We start from the raw sequence: 19,735 nt of genomic DNA on the forward strand, positions 1-19,735 counted from the left end.
TGAAGTGGACACTGGGGAAAGACTGCCTGTTAAAAATAAGATTTACAGGCAACCTGATCATGTCAGGGACTGTATCAGGACAGAAGTCCAGAAAATGTTGGAACAGGGAGTGATTGAACCTTCAGATAACCCTTGGGCTAGTCCAGTAGTCCTAGTGCCAAAACCTCACACCCAGGGTGGTAAGAGAGAGATGAGGTTTTGTGTAGACTACAGAGATCTCAATGCTGTCACTAAGACAGATGCCCATCCAATACCCAGAGCAGATGAGCTCATAGATAAGTTGGCCTCTGCCAAATATCTGAGCACTTTTGATCTGACAGCTGGCTACTGGCAAATCAGGCTAGCTGATGATGCCAAGCCAAAGACAGCAATTCCAACCCCTTGTGATGCCCTTTGGTCTGTAAAATGCCCCTGCCACATTTCAAAGGTTGGTGAACAAAGTCCTCTCAGGCCTGGATGACTACTGTGCAGCTTATCTTGATGATATTGCTGTCTTTAGCTCCACCTGGGAAGATCACCTGATCGACCGCGAAAAATGTTTTGGAGGCCCTGCAAAAAGCAGGCCTAACTATCAAGGCTATTAAGTGCCCTATAGGGCAGAGTCAGGTTATGTACCGGGGCCACCCTGTAGGTGGAGACCAGGTTCAACCATTGCAGAGCAAAATCCAGACCATAATGGACTGGGTTGCTCGAACCACCCAGACACAGGTCAGAGCTTTCTTGGGCCTGAATGAGTACTATAGGAGATTGGTCAAGGGGTATGGTTCCATTGTGACACCCCTGAATGACTTAACTTCTAAAAGAATGCCTAAGAAAGTTCAGTGGACAGTCAGCTGTCAAAAGGCATTTGATGACCTGAAGCAGGTCATGTGCACTGCACCAATTCTGCAAAGTCTTAACTACTCCAAATATTTTATTCTTCAAACAGATGCTTCTGAGTTGGGGTCAGGCTGTGCTATCACAATTGAATGAAGAAGGTCAGGAACAGCCAGTAGCTTTTATTACCAGAAGGCTGACCCCTAGAAAGAAACGTTGGTCAGCTATTGAGAGGGAGGCCTTTGCTGTGGTTTGGGCCCTGAAGAAGCTGAGGCCATACTTGTTTGGTACTCACTTCACAGTTCAGACTGACCATAAGCCCCTCTTGTGGCTAAAAAAGATGAAGGGTGAAAATCCGAAACTGCTCAGGTGGTCCATTTCCCTACAGGGGATGGACTATACAGTGGAACATAGACCTGGGAGTAACCATGCCAATGCAGATGGACTCTCCAGATATTCCCACTTAGAACATGAAGACTCAACTGGTCAAGGTTAGTTTAATGTCCCTGCGTTTGGGGGGGGTGGATTATAATCCTTGCGGTTAATGCTAATTTTGGTTTGGCTTTACCAAAACAATGCACCCGGCTTCCCTGGGTGAGGTAACAGGAGTACTCCGGTGCTTCCGTGGGTCTTGACTCTCGAAGTGCCCTAGTCTAAAAGAGTTCCCTCGTAGTTCACCTAAAAGTGCCCTTAATCTTTAAAATTTTAACTTGTTCGTTCTCCGCGGCTGTGTTTAGACACTGCACGCGTCGCCCGTGGGCCTCCTACATCCCACCCTTTGGTGGGTCTAGGCAGCCCCAGCGATTCCACAGGCCCTAGACCTGCTTTCTATTCCTCACATGGTTCTTATACCACTATTTTAGTATATGGTTTGTGAGGCCCCTAGGGCATAACGTATATTGTGCAACTTATCGTATGCTAATTAAGTACTTTTACCTCTAACCTCATAAAGAGTGCAGAGGGGTTGTGTTTAGAATAAATACATATATATTTGATATATACCTTGTGTGGTGTGCTTTCATTTGGTACTCAAGAGATTATAAATGGTAAAACAACTTGCTTAACTTGTCTCCAAGCCTCCCTCTCAGTTGTCCTTCATAATAAGACATTTTCCAGAGTCCAGGCGATATCAGCTTTTGAGAAAGAAGAAGGCAGCTCAAACAGGGCGGGCCTACCTAATTTGTCAAAAATATCTTGTATATACGTCAGCCATTTACCTGACCTTCACCCATCAAGTTCCAGGCAGTCCTTGATTATCTCTCTGCCTAGGTGGTTTTGTAGTCACATCCAGATATTGATCCACCTAATCAAAGTGTGAGAACCGCTAGTAAATGCCTAGAAAACCTATGTTCAACCTCTTGAAGATCCCATTCATCACTTCCATAGGTTGTTACTGGAACAGATTTGGCCTGATATATCTTAATCGAGGCACTCAGTGGTTTGCTGTCAAGTCTGGCGAAAGAAGAGAAGAGTGCTCCGATAGTTCTTGAAAGAGATAATTTCTTGGATTTTGTCAAGGGAGCCTATTGCCCTGAATATGAAAAGATCTCAGGTTGGTCCTTTTGGGTCCCAGCACCATTACCTGTGGTTTGAGAGATCTAAACTATTCATATATAAAACGAAACGGTCAAGCAATAGCTGGAGTCCCAGGGCAGTTCTTGCCAGCGAAATGGTATCATCTACATATAGCACTGCAGGGATCTGACGAGATCCTATTCAAGGGCAATCCACCTACTTATCAAGTAACCTGATCCCCAAGTCAATCACATACAAAGTGAACAGAAAAGGGGCCATTGTGCATCCCAGTCTAACCCCACTCCTCAAGTGAAAATAAATTGTACAAGACCCATCCATATTGTATCGGACCACTGCTGTCATGTCCTTGTGTAACTCACTAAGAAATTTATCAATGGCTGTGTCAAAGCCCATATCCAACAAAATCTGCCAAAGTTTAGATATATTCACCTTATCAACGGTGGAAGATAGGTCCATGTATGCAATAAGCGATTATGCTGGTTTGGCCACAGTGTACTTGTTGATCACCATGTAGAAATGTAAACATTGATCACAAGTACCCAGGCCCGGTCGGAAACCATACTCCAAATCCGATAGAACAGGCCTGTCCTTGGCCTATGGCATGGCTTTTCTAAAATCATCCAGCCATTACTATGATGACTGAGTCTATCTAAGCAATGGGCCTATGACAGCAGGGAAGGTCTCTAGAACCCTTTTTTTATATACAGGGACAATAATAGACTGGGACCATTAACGCGGTAAACCAGTACGTACATCCATATTAAATAGTAGAGTTAAAATTGGGGACCACAAACTAAACATCAAACAGATCGGCGGGGATTCCATGAAGGCCGGGGGGCTTATCGACTTTCATGCATTCTATTGCTAACACCACTCCTCCACATCAAATGTTAGGTTACCCAGTTGTGTTACTAAAACTGGGGGCACAGGGCACATTATGAGGAAGCGCAATACTCAGAACCATAAATGCCTTCAAAGTGCTCAATCCATTTCTCAGGAGAGATATGGGAGGAAATGGCATGAGCTCCATGCCAGCTGAATAGAGGGCAGTTAACTATCTCCCAAAATTGACTACTGTCAGTCTTAGTTGAGGCCTCCATCAAATCAGACCAAACGTCCTCTCTGAGCTCCCTTTTCCTCCTCTCTTTTGCCTTGTTGTATAAAACACGTCTAGAAAGTATTATATACTGGTCTTTAGGCTGGACTTTGAGCATGGACAATACCAATATATGAGCACCTGAAAAATCTTTGTTGAACCACCTAGGTTTCTTGCTGAGCACATGTTTGGAAAGAAAAAACAATCTAGCTTTAGCATCCACCACGATCTCATGATAAGCACTCAAGAAGCCATCATCAAACGAGTCACCCAAACACAGATCAACTTCCTTCCCCTTAGAAACCACAAGACTGTTCAGGAACTTTGGACCACTTTTCTCTTCTACCCTTGTTGATCACTTTGCCGTCAATCTACATTATGGTGCTTTGTAAAGAGGCTTGAACCGACAGATTATTAATGCAGATGAAAATGTAATAGTGGTCACTAAAACCAGAAATACATATCAAAGGGGTCTAACAGATTCCGCAGAGATGCAGATACAAAAATGAAATCTAGTGTGGAATTTAGACCATGCCCAACAAAAGTAGGGGAGAAACTACCATCTGGCTTTCAAAATTAAGTGGACATGACACATTCCAAATTGTACTCCACCAGAGTATTGTTCAAACATGCTCCCGCTTTCCTATGCCCAAGGTGTAAAACAGCTTCAGTGTACATTTGGTCACTAAGAGTAAAGCAATGTACACATGGATGCATGTTAAAATCTCCCATTAAAATAAAACCAGCTCTTGCAATGTTGCAGTAATTGGGACCAGTGGTTGCATTATAAAAATTCAATACCATAAAACCACCAGCCACTGGTGAGGAAAATAAAATGGCTTGCACATTACAGCAAGTTGTGGACAAGTTCTCAGATCTGCAATCAAGGAAGTGTGAGACCAGGGTTAACAAACCGCCTTTAGGACAGCCCTTTAAGGAAAGACTCATTAGCATCTAAAAAGAAAGATTCCTCTGTCTCCCATATATCCTGGAGGCAAATTATGGCAAACATTTTGAGGTATACCAACGTATCCAGGTGAAATATTTTGCTGTTTACTCCTGCGACATTCCAAGAGCCAATCTGGGGACACTAGCAATAGTACTATGATTCAATAATGATAGGTACCATGCAATGCCAGCAGTACTAAATCCTTGTTCACACCAAAGGTAGCCTACCCAGAGGAATTTACATTTGAAATATTATTGATAGTATTACACCATGTTGTGCTCATAAGAGTATGAGCCTTGTGTGTGGTTGTACCATGAAAACCATCCTTAATTAGCCCCCCCATCAAAAGGGGGCAGTTATGTTCCACCCAAGGTAAGTATATCACACCGATCCACATCTCCAAATGTCCTAACTGGCATATCGCACAAACTTGCCCTCATATTAAAAATACCCCATTAGCATCATACGTCAAAGGATGTGTAGGCCCAAATCCGGAGCAGCTCTGTTCAGTGCCGAGGTACCGACGGATTGAGCAGGGCCTCATCCCCTGAGCTGTAGCCAGGTGGAGGTGAGGCGACTTATCCTACATAGGAGGATTATCCCAGTAAATCCTGACTCAACTTCATAAGGATTACTGGTGTCGTATTGATATGTTTACTTCTATATAATTTGTGCATTTTATTGAACCAGCAGCAGCGATAACCATCACTTTATTTGGTCCTGAAGAAAGCCATCGATACATAACTGATCACTAGGCTGAAACATGTCGACCATTTGTAATGAGCAGTTTTAAATCCATACTGCTCTATTCACTGCCTTTTTAACCCTGCCATTGAGAGCAATTCAATAACTATCGGGTTATTTGCACGTTCCAAGATGGCGCCCACGATAGCGCCACTAGTCAGGTGACACACTAGACACACTGGTAACGCCCATTACCTTCGATATAACAATCCGACTACCAGGAATCCACTACTATCCGGATCCCGGTAGCGATGGGTAGGCAAAGCAGTCCTGACCAAGGCCTCGAGAAGTAAGTAATGGTGCTTCTAAGTTGAGGACGCATCGAGAAAGAGACTTACTTGTTTTACATGTTGTCTGGCTGTGTGTGTGCGCCTCCTCGTGCAGACAGTTCGCGTGCACGGTTGCCTCTGAATCTCCGAGTTTGGGAGTGGAAGTGAGCGGGCAACATCACGAATACTACGCGGGTGCGTTTTTGCGCCGATGTGGATGGCCATTCACTCAGGCACACACTGGGTGGATCTGGCGCGTTCATTACAAACGCGGATTTTTGTACATCGCTGCTTTTGGTACACCAACCAGGCGAGCTTACAATGCGACCTGGAGAGCATTTGATAAATGTCGGTAGAGCTTGGTTGAACTACACTGTGGTGCTCCCCTAGATCTAGGGTGTACCTTTGCCTTACAGAGTGCTTGAAACTAAGTAGATGACTGAAGGTAGAGGAGTGTCTCTACAATATAATGTCCAATACTAAGAGTACAAATCATAAGGCATAAACCATAACCCCACCCCCTCCCTTCTCTCAGAACTTGGAGTTGTCTTGACCTGTAGGGAATACTGACAAACCAGAATTGCGTGCCTTTGTCTCCCCTATAGCCATTAAACTCCTATTGGCTCTCCCCCTTGAAGTCACACCTACCGGGTACTGTTGACACCTGTACTCCTTGACCTTTAGGTGAGTAACTACATAACCCCTTGGATGTTTACTATTTAGACACCATGAAGAAACTGCTGCTGAATTATTTTACTTTATTTTATTTTCTATTTTAATTTAAATCTTATTTCAGAGGTGACATGTGGTAAATGTGATTACAGTTGATACTTAATGGTCACTGCGCACTCAATGTCACTGCCACAGAGTCACTTGTCTCCACACAACCACAGTGTGTTCACGGTCAAATATGGGAAACTGTTGACTCTGTATTTTGGTAACTCTTTCTTTTGTCTCCTCTAGGCAAGAGCAGTCCTAACCAGGTAGTACAACAGTAAATAAATATATGTATTAAAGGTTGATACTTTTATTAGGTCATCCCTTGAGATAGATGTATATATTATATTAGGTCCTGAAGAATTGCAGCTCAATTGCAAAAGCGAGAAACATGTCGACCTCACAGAACTTATTGTAGTCCTAGATCGTGATACAGAACCTTATTTCTGGCGATCATAGGCTACCCACTGGTTTTAACATATAGCACGGGAACCACCAGAATAAACTGATCTCCGGTACCTCGAGCTATATTTTAACGCACCCACCTACACTATCCACCCCTCACTTGGCCCCTCACTTACACTTCACCCACAGGCTGTTGGAAAAAAGATCTCCGATAAAGAGCCCCTCCTAGAGGTGAGCCCGTTGGACATTGCACCGCCTGTCCAACGAGGAGCAACGGCCGATGATGAAGCATGACACTCGCAAGGGTGTGTGAGGCCATTCAATTCCAACTAATGGGATTCTCAGGGTAGCCCTCCACTGAGCACTACCCTCTTATTTATTTTCTTCCCTTATATTTGACCATACTCTTCATCCTTGATCTTTAGGAACAACCGAGTCCCTCTTGTCAGTAATTGCTATTTGGGGCTCTGACTCTGGTTGGACCTTCCATTCTACCTTTCTGGAATGGTAATTTGAGCCTCAGGATCAACAATTGATCCTTTTCTCTTTACCCCTTCTTTTGATACATACACAGCAATTCAATAAAGACAAGAATCTTGCATCTCCCTAGGTAGTTTTAAGTTCACGTTTATACTCACTCATTTACATTTGTTTGTTTGCGCTGCACCTTCACTACATTACATCTTCACATATGGGATTCTAGCATCCTAGTAACACTAGGCAACATCATATATATAAGAAAAACATCCCTGAGCTCCCTCCTCACAGTGAGGAGGTTGTAGCCCTCAGCAGGACCAGGTTTTCCTGCTGGGAGGAGGAACCCATATGATGAAGCATGTCACCCAAGGGTGAGTGAGGGTTCTAGTACTCAAGGGATGATTCCCCCTTGTTGCAACATTATACATTTTTGTCACTTTATACAATATTACAAGAGAGAATTTATATTTACACATAATTACACATAATCTCACGTACACACGAAACAGACCAAAGGTAGTATAGTGTTGTATACCAAATCCGGAAACACCATGAATCCCAGACAACAAAGCCCCGGAATATGAGGGCTGGGTTAAAGTTCTGCAAGACCTGGTCACTTAAACTGGCCTTATTTTGGGGGAAGAGAGTGAATCCAGTGCATCAGCACTCCGAGCCTCTAACCTATTTGATGTTTTTAAAACAAATTTGTTAACCTCAGGCTGTCTCCTATTCCTATTATATTAACGTCTGATACTCCCACTGGGCCAAGATGGAGCTGAGGCAAAGGTCGACTGATAGCAATAGCCCAAGGGTAGGGCCTGGACTGCAGATAAACGAGCCATCAAACTGTAAAGCTTCAGAACTGTGGGGAAAATACCCAATCAAAATTGATGACAACACAATCCCTATCATGTGTTTTAGGAGAGGGTCCCACCCAGTCAACCCTTCTAACCATAATTAACACAGGGCCTGGATACCCCCTGGGCTGATAAGCCACGCTTTACAAATATTGATTGATTGATTAAATTAACCTTTTTGCCAGTGAGCGGCCTTAACTTCACAAGAGGGACAGCCAATTGCTCACACTGTTCCTTAGAGTGTGATGATCTTCCCTAGCTCCCTGTGTTAAAGCAGGAACACAAGTAAGTACCACAACATAAGGGGCGAAGGTAGGTGGGAGGTTTAAAGAAACATATGGAGGAAGTGGGCCATCTTTGCTTTTTAGAGCACCCACTCCTCCCAACCGAGACCTGACAACATTGGCGAGGGATGTACTGGCTTCCTCGGTCTCTCTTGATTGGGACAACCATTACATTTCTGCACTGATGGGGTGGCAGTGGGGGCGTGCATAGTCAAATCACAGTTGTTTTCCTTTGTACGATTATCACTAAAGTTGGCATCACTTGGAGCTCCAGACAAGATTACATGGGTTCTTGGTCTTGTGCTTATGTTGAGCCCATCCATTGGCATGACAGTTAAACATCCCACCCCACGATTGCTACTTTTACCCAAAACATCCTCAATCTCAGTATGATGATCATACTGTGGACGGAGTTTGAGATCAAGTAGCTCACTCATTGGCCCACTAATGTTGTTCCAAATAGAGCTACCAGGGCTCAAGGGGCTAACAGCCCCAGATGCTGGTTAGCATGGGTGGCATGTGATTTATTAGTTCCCGCCTTCAATTTAGGAGCCCCCTTTCTACTCTTGGCCGCAGGACCAGATTCAGGTGAGGGTATGTTTTGGATGACACAATTTCGTACACTCTTTACACTTGTGCTATCATGCTTACTCACAACGACCTCATTCCCCACAATAGGAGCACAAGCCCTAGTCGGAACAGGGCAAACATCTACAAGACTGCACTGTGATGACCCCCTGAGGTAGGTGGCAGAGATTAAAGTGATAGAGAGGGCGGTGTTACTAGGAGAGTCACAGCTTCAGCTGTGAGAGTAACTCCTCTTTCCACCAATCGAATCTCCTTGGAGATGACATCAACCGCTCATACCAGGAAACTATCAATGGTAGTGCGAGTATGAACTCGAAGAGGCCCCGAGACCACTGGTTAAGCTTTCCCCTTACCTATTGTCTTGATCAAGTCTAGGTACAACTCCTGCTTGGAAGAATATTTGTAATAGCCACAAACACTGTACCTTTATGCTGCATGATTGCACCAGGGTTTAACTGCGTCATTGAGGGCAACAGGAACCAAATTGCTGCCACAATATTCACAGGAGTTGATATTTACAAAAAGCGCCTGATAGCTGTCACACAGAATGAGCTTACTAAAAAGATTTAGGTGATATTCAAAGATTGGAGGTCAGTCCACTGTCCCAAGAGGGTGGCGAGGTTACATCCTTCGCCCCCTTGGCAGATCATTTCCTCCCTATTTAAAGAATTTACCTACCTGGTGGAGACTTCTGCACCTTCAAATGAACCGCCACCATTGCAGCTCCTGTGAAGGAACTGTACGTTTTCTTAGGGGTCATGATGTTCCATGCAGTTGCTCAGCAAGTTTTTTGGTTTTTCAAAAACAAAATCCCAAAGAATGTCTGATAAATGATGATTAACCCACTCTATCTCATTTATGGTGGCAGAACAGTCTTACTATCAGTAAAGTCTTACAAGCCAAGTTGTATCCCTCAGCCCTTTATGGTTCAGAATTGTGGAACTATGTTCACAATGTCCTATTTGGAAACTTGGTCTTGAGATGGCTGAGGATGTGTAAGGTGCCCCCTTTGTCACTCTTGATTCACTCCTGGCTGTGTAGTGATCCAGTGGGCCACCAACCTGCGTACACCTATCACTAAATACTCATTTGAGTCCATAAACACACTCACTCATGTTGATCAGTGAACACCACTGGAAACAATTTAGGACTACAATTGTACATTCGTTGCTTATCAATTCTTAAATCTATTTATAATACGAAGCCCTTTCTAAGACAAATGGACCTATTTTAGTTGATTTTATTTAGTGACCATGATCTAAGTCTCATTTACCTGATTTCTTTATTAAATAAATCAGACTCTGGAAAGTTTTAAATGTTTATCTAAATTAATCATCAGAGCAAAACAAATTACATTGTTAACTCCATCATTCTGAAAAGGTAAGATTCGTTACCTAAATTAAAATTAAGATTTTCAATGGCAAGTACCTCAGTAAAAGAAAGGATAGAGAGTAAGGTACACTGACACAATACACAGATTTATATTTACCAAGGATTGTACAAAAATCAGACCCCTCTGGCCAAAAGTTAATGGGCCCCTTAGAAAGTTCAGGTGACAGGTACTTCAGAATAGGATAGGACAGGAGAGATGACCTCTTCTGGATTCGATGCCTACGTCTCATTCCTCTCTAATACTAACTTCCTCCTCGGTTCTTCCGCGATCTTATTCTAATTCTATTTACTCTTTGGTGCTCCGGAGTTGATTCTCCCGCGCATGCACCAACCTTACGTGGGTGTCAGACCCTAGTGTCTTTAGCAGGCCCAAATACGAACTAATAGAGAGGTCAAAAAGACAAAGTATTAAATTCAAATAAAATTATTTCACTGTATACCACCTATCTCTACTCTAATCCAATTTACTTAGAAAGTCTATTTATGCATTAGCAATTAATATAGAACACAATTTAGTTTCAGCGAAGCAGATGCTTAGCATGTGAGTTCTTAAGCGCACATTTTAGATGCTATTGCGCAGAAGCAGAGTTATCCCTCCAAGCGTTAAGACGTCATGCAGCTTACGCGTGCGCAGTTTATTTTCCCGCGTTAGCAGCCATCTTTAATTGCACTCGGGTTACTTTTTAGTAAAACACATAGGCAAGCTTCCCCCTTTTCTAGAAAATATGAATGTTGTGTAAAATGAATATTACAAACGTTATTAATGTTTCATTACAAGATTATATGAGAGGATTACATCCAAGCAAGTCTCCAGTTCACGAATCCTTGCTCCATCAGTAGCCAAAGGCCACAAAGGGTTATTTTTCAAAGAAGGGAGATCTGAAAAACATATTTAAGTTAAATGGCCCAACAGCACATTATCACACTGATTTTCTCTGTTAAAACATTCAAGGAACTTCAAAAACAATTTAGGTCAGACTGAACACTTACAAAACAAGAGCTTGTTTCTGAACTTCTGATATAGTACCTAACAAATGCTTTAACAATTAAGTGGGCAACGGAAATCATTGATTACTTAAGTGTATATTTTGTAATAGTATTGAGGAAGCAGAAGTGCATGTTGTTCTCTTTTTATTTTTCCTACAGGGGTTAAACATTAAACGACTGAAAGCTGTAATTTTAGCTACACTCCCTTAACTGTTGCCATATCTACATTTTGCTATTTTCTTCGGAACAAGTAAACGAAATTTGCAAACTTAGACACCTTTTAGTACATTTTTTAAACAGAGGTGTATTATTGTATCTCTGAAACAAAACCTTGCCTGCCTTTTCACTCATAAAATCATGCTTCTGCTTCTAATTTGAAAAATGAATTTCAAAGCGGATGGTATTAGTATGTTTTGATAATGTATATAAATAGATTGCGACATTTGAGAGTTATTATTCCCACCTGCCAATATTCATTATCCTCAGCACTCTTCTGAGTGGTCTACACTGTGCAATCACTTGTCCTTTGCAATGCTGAGTCTTGTGATTACTATTTTGTCAATGCATATTAGACCACCAGCCTCCAGTCTTTTGTCTTGGGCTTCAACCTCTCCTTGGGCCTGCTCTGTTTGTATTTATCAATCTCCCTCTTCCCTCTAGGAGATGCTGGCCCTTGGCTGTGGCAACTTCTTTGGATCCTTCTTTTTGATCCACGTGATCTCTTGTGCCTTATCTGTCACGCTAGCCGTGGATGGTGCAGGAGGAAAATCTCAGGTAAGCAATGGCAGGGCATCTAATTGGCACACCAATTGTCAATTAAATCAGCATTTGTATTGCTTCCAACTTGGCTTAATCCGAGTCCTCATTATCAATTTCGTCCCAACAGCTTTTAAATGGTAGAGGTAGAGACATGCTTCATTGAACATTACAAGGTCACTAAAGTGGGACTCAGCCTAATTCAAATGAAGGAGGGGCCGGGGTGTAGGATTGAGAGGGGACTAATTGCTATTTCTAAGGACTCTACTTTGGGACTACATGAGACACAATCATGTGTGAGCTCTTTGTTGTGGGGATTTATGAAACTAAAATGAAGTGTAAAGGTCAGCGTTGGAGAAGATGAATCACCATCAACATGTAAGATGCCAGTGGAGTGTGAGTGAGCATGCCCCGCTAAAATGGATGAGATCTGTAGAGTGAGAATGAGAAAGTCTCTACTGAAGTGGATATCATCTGTGATGAAGGAGTGAGTATAATTCCACAGAAGTACAGGAAGCTTGCGAATGTCAAAAGGAGCAAGACTAAGAACTTCATGTGCCAATTGCTAGGAGATTGGCGAGCTTCCTTTCCTGTATAAGAGGGCCTTAGGGTTGGAACAAGTGTGATTCAATGTATTCCATTCAATGATCTTTGTGATGTACAGCATAGAAGTGTAACTAGTCATCATACTTTTTGAATGGGTCTGACAGTGTAGAAAAAAACACTTTTCTTTATCCAGTCATGCATCACTAACGATCACCTACATTCAGCACTCCAGAGTATTTCTTTATTTGATGACATCTGCTTGGGGTTTACGATCTACTGTAATATCATTCACTGGATACCCCTCTAAGGGATGTGTATTTTTTGTCTGTGAGAATTAAATCTCTGCTCTGAATCTGCTTTAGTAACAAAGCGCTGCTAGCTTTTTTGGGGAGCTAGATCATCATCAAAGGACCAACACACTTAGGCAGCTGTGGGCTGTATTCTAATAAAGCCATTGTTTGAGAGCTTCAAAATGGCTATATGTTTGTAGGAAAAAGTCCCCTGAATTGTATATGATCGTGTCCCTGCCCGGAGTGCCCAGCGGCATGTGAATCTAGTATCCTGACTTTTATTTTGACCTTGGTAGCATGGCAACCTAGCATGTGCACAGAGGCCTAGGCCTGTCCCTGGAAATGTGAAGTCGAGGACCTGCCGTGTGACCACGGGGGTCGGACCAAACGTGCCCTCCTATTAAGCAGAGGAGTATTGTCCTGGGTGTTGCACGTCATGTGGTGGTGGTCGCGTGCCATGTATTTTATTGATAGTGGAAGAGAACTTTTATCTGTGTTAGTGGGATTGCGGCCTACTGGGTCCTCTGCTGTAAAGTTCCACTACTATGTGAATAGCAGAACTTTGTGCTGCCATCCTGTGTGTGTACAATGAGCCTTTGATACATATGTGTGGGTAAGTATGAGTACTGAAGCCAGTGGGATCTATTTTGATGCCTCCCAAAAGATGGAGAATGAGGACAGCTTACCCCAGACATTCCTGTGGCTGGAGGCTGAAGAGCTAGACGGTGAAGTGAATGAGGATGAAGACAGGGCTACCTTTAAAGATTCACTGAGGACCTTGTTAAGAAAGGGCTGCTGATTAGTTCTTCAGGAGCACTGCCATTTGGTAAATGGTAGGGGTGAAGGGTTTGACTGATGTTTCTGTTATTGAAATGAAATGAAATGAAATGAAATGCAATTTATAAACGCGCAAACTTAGCCCGGAGGCGTCAAGGCGCCTAACCAAAGAGAATCAAAGAGGCAAATCCAGAGCTAGGGGTAGGCTTTGGCAAATAGCCACGTTTTGAGCATCTTCCTGAAGGCTTGCTTAGTGGGGAGGGATTTAATCTCAGTTGGCAGCGCATTCCACAACTTAGGGGCCAAGGTTGAGAAGGCTCTACCACCCCATTTGGCTCTGCGGACACGGGGGCAGGCCAGCAGGGACTTGTTAGCTGAACGCAGAGTTCTAGCAGGGGAATAGGGAACCAACAGTTCCCTCAGGCCTCTAGCCCCCTTTGAGGCCAAAGCCCCATAGATCAGGCAGAGGGACTTAAAGGCAATCCTGGACTCTATCGGGAGCCAGTGCAGGCTTTTCCTTGCAGCGGTAGCCGAAGCCCGCTTGGGTAGATCTAGTACAAATTTTGCTGCAGCATTCTGTACCATTTGGAGTCTCCTTATGAGGCCCTTGTTAATACCCAGAAGTAGGGCATTGCAGTAGTCTGGTCTCGATCCTATTAAAGCAACTACTACTTGCTTCCTGGCTTGAGGGGAGAGATAGAATTTTATCTTCCGCAGGATGTTTATTATGCCCCAGCAGGTAGAGATGGTCCTGTTTACTTGATGACTCATCCCCAGGGTAGGGTCGATCATGACTCCTAGATTCCTGGCCAGGGCGGAGGGTGTAGGGCACTGGCCCAGAGATGGTGGCCACCATTCCGCCGACCAGATGTCATTCTTGCCTCCGAACATTCAAGGTGAGGACGTTTCTAGGCCAAGCCTGTTCTTTTGTCTGTCCCTGATTACTGCCTCATAAATGCTGATGACAACTAGGTGCAGAAACCTCCACGATCATTGGGCCCATGAAATGGGTGCTGCTGCTTGGAGACAGCCTCAGTGCTGCCTTCTTTGAAAAGCATCAATGTATACAAAGGCTGTGTGTGGAGATCAGCCTTTAAAGAATTAACCCAAATCGGTTCTGAAATGTGAGAAGGTGGATCCACATCCCCTCCCTGGGAAATGTGTATAAAAAGGGTATCTAAACCATCCCATGCGGTTCTAGTCCCGAGTTCTTCTTGACCAAGGATGACAATGCTCTGCAGAGTACTCAAAGAGCTTTTGTGTAACATGGCTATTCTCTGCCTGATAACCAGTCTCCCAAAGATGAAAGGACATCACCTGAAGTCTAAACTTTCCGCTGAAGTAGCTGAGGGTCTGTCTAGTGCCAAGAAGCCTAGATCTCTGTTGAGAGATAGACGGGGAGTGCCTGGCACTGCAGGAAAACAGGCTTCACAGGAGGAAAAGCCCACCATGTTCCCAGCATGAGTAACAGTCAGAGAAAGCACACTGCAATGGAAAGGAAAACAAGGTGCAACACTTAATGAGAGTGGGTCTTCTGGTCTCTTTTCATAGTTATTGCTAAGAACTGCTCCCGAGATATCACCAGATTGAGTGTCGCCCTGTCCACTAAGAGCAGTTGTGGGATGTGAGCTGCAAGATGGAATCTGAGGTTGCGGCTGGCATCGGCAGATGGAAAACACGTCACAGCTGAGTGGAGCCTAGCCAGTTTTGGAGGCTACTGCTATGTGTTGCCTGAGAGGCCACAACTGCTGGAAAAAGACATTTCTTGACCCCCGGACCTTCTGTACTGTAATTGCCCAGCAATGCTGATGTGTCACCACTCAGTGGAGTCAGGTGGCCAGTGAAGCCAAAACTAGTAGAGAAGGTGACATCTGGATCTGCTGTGTCACAATCATCCATTAACATGATCCTCATATCAAACGACCTGCAGGATTAGCATTCATATACAGCTAGGAATCAACCGCAACCAGAGCAAATGACTGAGATGTGTTCTAAAGAAATCAAATAGCGAGGGAGACACTTTCTGCCTAGCATTACCCTGGGCTAAGAACTATTGAGTGAGTTGAGCATCTCATTTATACTTAATTCCTGCTTTTGGCACAGAATATGGGGAAACTGTAATTACTGCGGTCTCCCAAGTGGGGAAAGAGTATTGGAGCAGGAAGGTGTAGTACATGGAGAAGGCCACCAGCGATACATACCTGTATTTAACACCCTATTTGTAACGTGTAGTATTTCGTTTTGCAGTCATTAAACTACTTGCATTTACAAAAAGACAAGAACTGGCCTGAACATTGTCAGTGAAATTGCTCTCCCACCCTCGCAGCTCCACCATTAAGTGAGGTGCCCCTGCACTCTTGAGTGTTGGTGATCGAGGCCCTCCTCCACCCGCAGGTTTCCCTGCGCCTCATCCCTGGTGGTCCAGTGGACCTCTGTCTCCTTTCTTTCTTTCTGCTCCTTCACTCGTTTTTCTCCCCTTTCTATCTTTCACCTTTCTGCACCTCTGCTCTTTTGCGCCTTATTTCTGCCCATTTCCCTTTCTCTCCCTCTGCTCCTTCACTCATTTTTTTCCCCTTTCTATCTTTCACCTTTCTGCACCTCTGCTCTTCTGTGCCTTATTTCTGCTCATTTTCCCTTTTTCTCCCTCTGCTCCTTCACTCGTTTTCACTCGTTTTTTTACCCTTTCTATCTTTCACCTTTCTGCTCTTTTCTGCATCTCTGCTCTTTTGTGCCTTATTTCTGCTTATTTTCCCTTTTTTCTTTATCCCTTCTTTCCTCCCTTTACCTTTCCCCGCCGCTGCTGCCCCCGCGGCCCCTCCCCCCCCAGCACGACCGGCCCAATCCAGCTCCCCTCCCCGCTCCCGCCTCCCAGCTGCCCAGCCCTCCCCGACCCCTAGTTAATGGCGGCCACTGCGGGGACAGGCGAGCAAGACCACTGACTCATTGTCAGTGAAATTGCTCTCCCACCCTCGCAGCTCCACCATTAAGTGAGGTGCCCCTGCCCCTGCACTCTTGAGTGTTGGTGATCGAGGCCCTCCTCCACCCGCAGGTTTCCCTGCGCCTCATCCCTGGTGGTCCAGTGGACCTCTGTCTCCTTTCTTTCTTTTTGCTCCTTCACTCGTTTTTCTCCCCTTTCTATCTTTCACCTTTCTGCACCTCTGCTCTTTTGCGCCTTATTTCTGCGCATTTCCCTTTCTCTCCCTCTGCTCCTTCACTCGTTTTCACTCGTTTTTTCCCCCTTTCTATCTTTCACCTTTCTGCACCTCTGCTCTTCTGTGCCTTATTTCTGCCCATTTTCCCTTTCTCTCCCTCTGCTCCTTCACTCGTTTTCACTCGTTTTTTTACCATTTCTATCTTTCACCTTTCTGCTCTTTTCTGCATTTCTGCTCTTTTGTGCCTTATTTCTGCGTATTTTCCCTTTTTTCTTTATCCCTTCTTTCCTCCATTTACCTTTCCCCGCCGCTGCTGCCCCCGCGGCCCCTCCGCCCCCAGCACGACCGGCCCAATCCAGCTCCCCTCCCCGCTCCCGCCTCCCAGCTGCCCAGCCCTCCCCGACCCCTAGTTAATGGCGGCCACTGCGGGGACAGGCGAGCAAGACCACTGACTCATTGTCAGTGAAATTGCTCTCCCACCCTCGCAGCTCCACCATTAAGTGAGGTGCCCCTGCCCCTGCACTCTTGAGTGTTGGTGATCGAGGCCCTCCTCCACCCGCAGGTTTCCCTGCGCCTCATCCCTGGTGGTCCAGTGGACCTCTGTCTCCTTTCTTTCTTTTTGCTCCTTCACTCGTTTTTCTCCCCTTTCTATCTTTCACCTTTCTGCACCTCTGCTCTTTTGCGCCTTATTTCTGCACATTTCCCTTTCTCTCCCTCTGCTCCTTCACTCGTTTTCACTCGTTTTTTTCCCCTTTCTATCTTTCACCTTTCTGCACCTCTGCTCTTCTGTGCCTTATTTCTGCCCATTTTCCCTTTCTCTCCCTCTGCTCCTTCACTCGTTTTCACTCGTTTTTTTACCATTTCTATCTTTCACCTTTCTGCTCTTTTCTGCATTTCTGGTCTTTTGTGCCTTATTTCTGCGTATTTTCCCTTTTTTCTTTATCCCTTCTTTCCTCCATTTACCTTTCCCCGCCGCTGCTGCCCCCGCGGCCCCTCCGCCCCCAGCACGACCGGCCCAATCCAGCTCCCCTCCCCGCTCCCGCCTCCCAGCTGTCCAGCCCTCCCCGACCCCTACTTAATGGCGGCCACTGCGGGGACAGGCGAGCAAGACCACTGACTCATTGTCAGTGAAATTGCTCTCCCACCCTCGCAGCTCCACCATTAAGTGAGGTGCCCCTGCCCCTGCACTCTTGAGTGTTGGTGATCGAGGCCGCGGGCTGCGGGAGCGCCGCTGGTGCACCGATGGCGCGTCAAAGGCAAGCACGTCTGCGCCCGTCCGCGACCAGCACCAGGAACCCTGGACCTCCGCCCCGCCAACGCTACGTCCCAGCAGCACTCCACGCACTCAACCCAGGCTGCAACAACAACTGCAAGCTAGCATCACCAGCCGACACCCATGGACCCTTCAGCTGTCACCGCTGCCGGCACACCTGCAGCACCGCCAAGAACACGGATCCAGCACAACCCGCCCACAAGAACACAACCGACCTGAAGACCCTGCAATGCATCCTCCTCAACGTCCGATCCCTCCACAAACACGCCACAGAAATCTGGGACCTCCTCGACCGCACAACCCCAGACGTAGCATTCTTCACCGAAACCTGGACCAACACCACCTCGGGACCGGACATCGCCATCCCCCAAGGATACAATATCTCCAGGAAGGACCGCCCCATCCACCCAGGAGGAGGAATCGCCATCGTCCACAAATCCAGCCTCCGCCTGAGCACACTCCCTGACGAGTCCACAGAACTGATGGAACACCTTCACTTCAAGATACTGGCCAGCCCCACCGCCGCCCTCCGAGGAACCCTCATCTACCGACCCCCTGGACCCCGCGGACCCTTCGCCAACTCCATCACGGACATTATCTCCCCGCAGGCCATCGCATCCACCAACTACACCCTGCTGGGAGACCTCAACTTCCACCTCGACAATCAACTGGACCCCAACACCACATCCCTCCTGGACAACCTCCACAACATTGGACTCCACCAGATCGTGACCGAGCCCACGCACTCAGCAGGACACACCCTCGACCCCCTCTTCACTACAGGAAACTCCATCACCTTCAGCCACACCACCGAACTCCCATGGACCGACCATCGTTGCGTCCACTTCACCTTCAGAACACCCACCATCCACAGACACCAGCACCTGCTTCCACAAAGAAACTGGACCAAAATCACCGATGACCAGCTCACCTCCTCACTCAACAACTCCACCCCAACCATCGCGGAAAACGACGACCCCAACACCGCAGCCCGAACCCTGCATAGATGGATCTCGGACAGCACCAACACCATAGCCCTCCTCAAGAAAAACAACAATACCCGTGCCAAGAAAGCCAGATGGTTTACCACCGAACTTCGAGAGTCCAGGCGCACATGCCGCCGCCTCGAAAAGGCCTGGAGAAACACCAAATCCACAGAAGCCCACAACAACTTCAGAGCCGCCACCAACGCCCACGATCAACTCATCAGAGAAACGAGGAAAAAAGCGATTGAAGACAGAATCTCCACCCACGCACACAACAGCAAGGAACTCTTCAGCATCATCAAGGAGTTCGCCCAACCCACCAGCGAGTCTACCGACATCCCTCCCTCACAAGACCTCTGCGACAAACTCAGCATCTTTTTCCACCACAAAATCAAGAGTATCTACGACAACTTCGACGAAGACAACCAACACACTGAACCCTCACCAACCACCCCCGACACCCGGAAACCAGTGATTGATGACTGGACAGCCCTCACCACCGAAGACACACTGAAGACAATGAAGTCAATCCACTCAGGGGCCCCCACGGACCCCTGCCCCACCACATCTTCAACAGAGCCGCCAACACCATCGCACCCATGCTCCGCCAAACCATCAACCGCTCCCTGGCGACCGCCTCATTCCCCGACGACTGGAAACACGCCGAGGTCAACCCCCTCCTAAAGAAACCCTCAGCAGACCCCACCGACCTCAAAAACTACAGACCCATCTCCCTGCTCCCGTTCCCAGCGAAAGTCATCGAGAAAGCCATCAACAGCCAACTCGCCACATTCATTGAAGAACACAACATCCTCGACTCCTCCCAATCCGGCTTCAG

At 46.1% G+C, this 19,735-nt stretch overlaps 1 protein-coding gene across 1 annotated transcript in view; it reads left to right on the forward strand.

Annotated features, from left to right (window-relative positions):
- The window catches only part of SLC26A9 (solute carrier family 26 member 9), a 251,682-nt gene that overhangs the window by 172,669 nt on the left and 59,278 nt on the right, over positions 1 to 19,735 (forward strand). Inside the window, exon 10 of the mRNA XM_078644590.1 lies at positions 11,778 to 11,891. Within this exon, the coding sequence (XP_078500716.1) occupies positions 11,778 to 11,891 (114 nt within the window). The remainder of the gene's footprint in view (positions 1 to 11,777; positions 11,892 to 19,735) is intronic.

Source organism: Lissotriton helveticus, chromosome 5_1 (assembly GCF_964261635.1).
Source record: "Lissotriton helveticus chromosome 5_1, aLisHel1.1, whole genome shotgun sequence".
Lineage (NCBI taxonomy): Eukaryota > Metazoa > Chordata > Amphibia > Caudata > Salamandridae > Lissotriton > Lissotriton helveticus.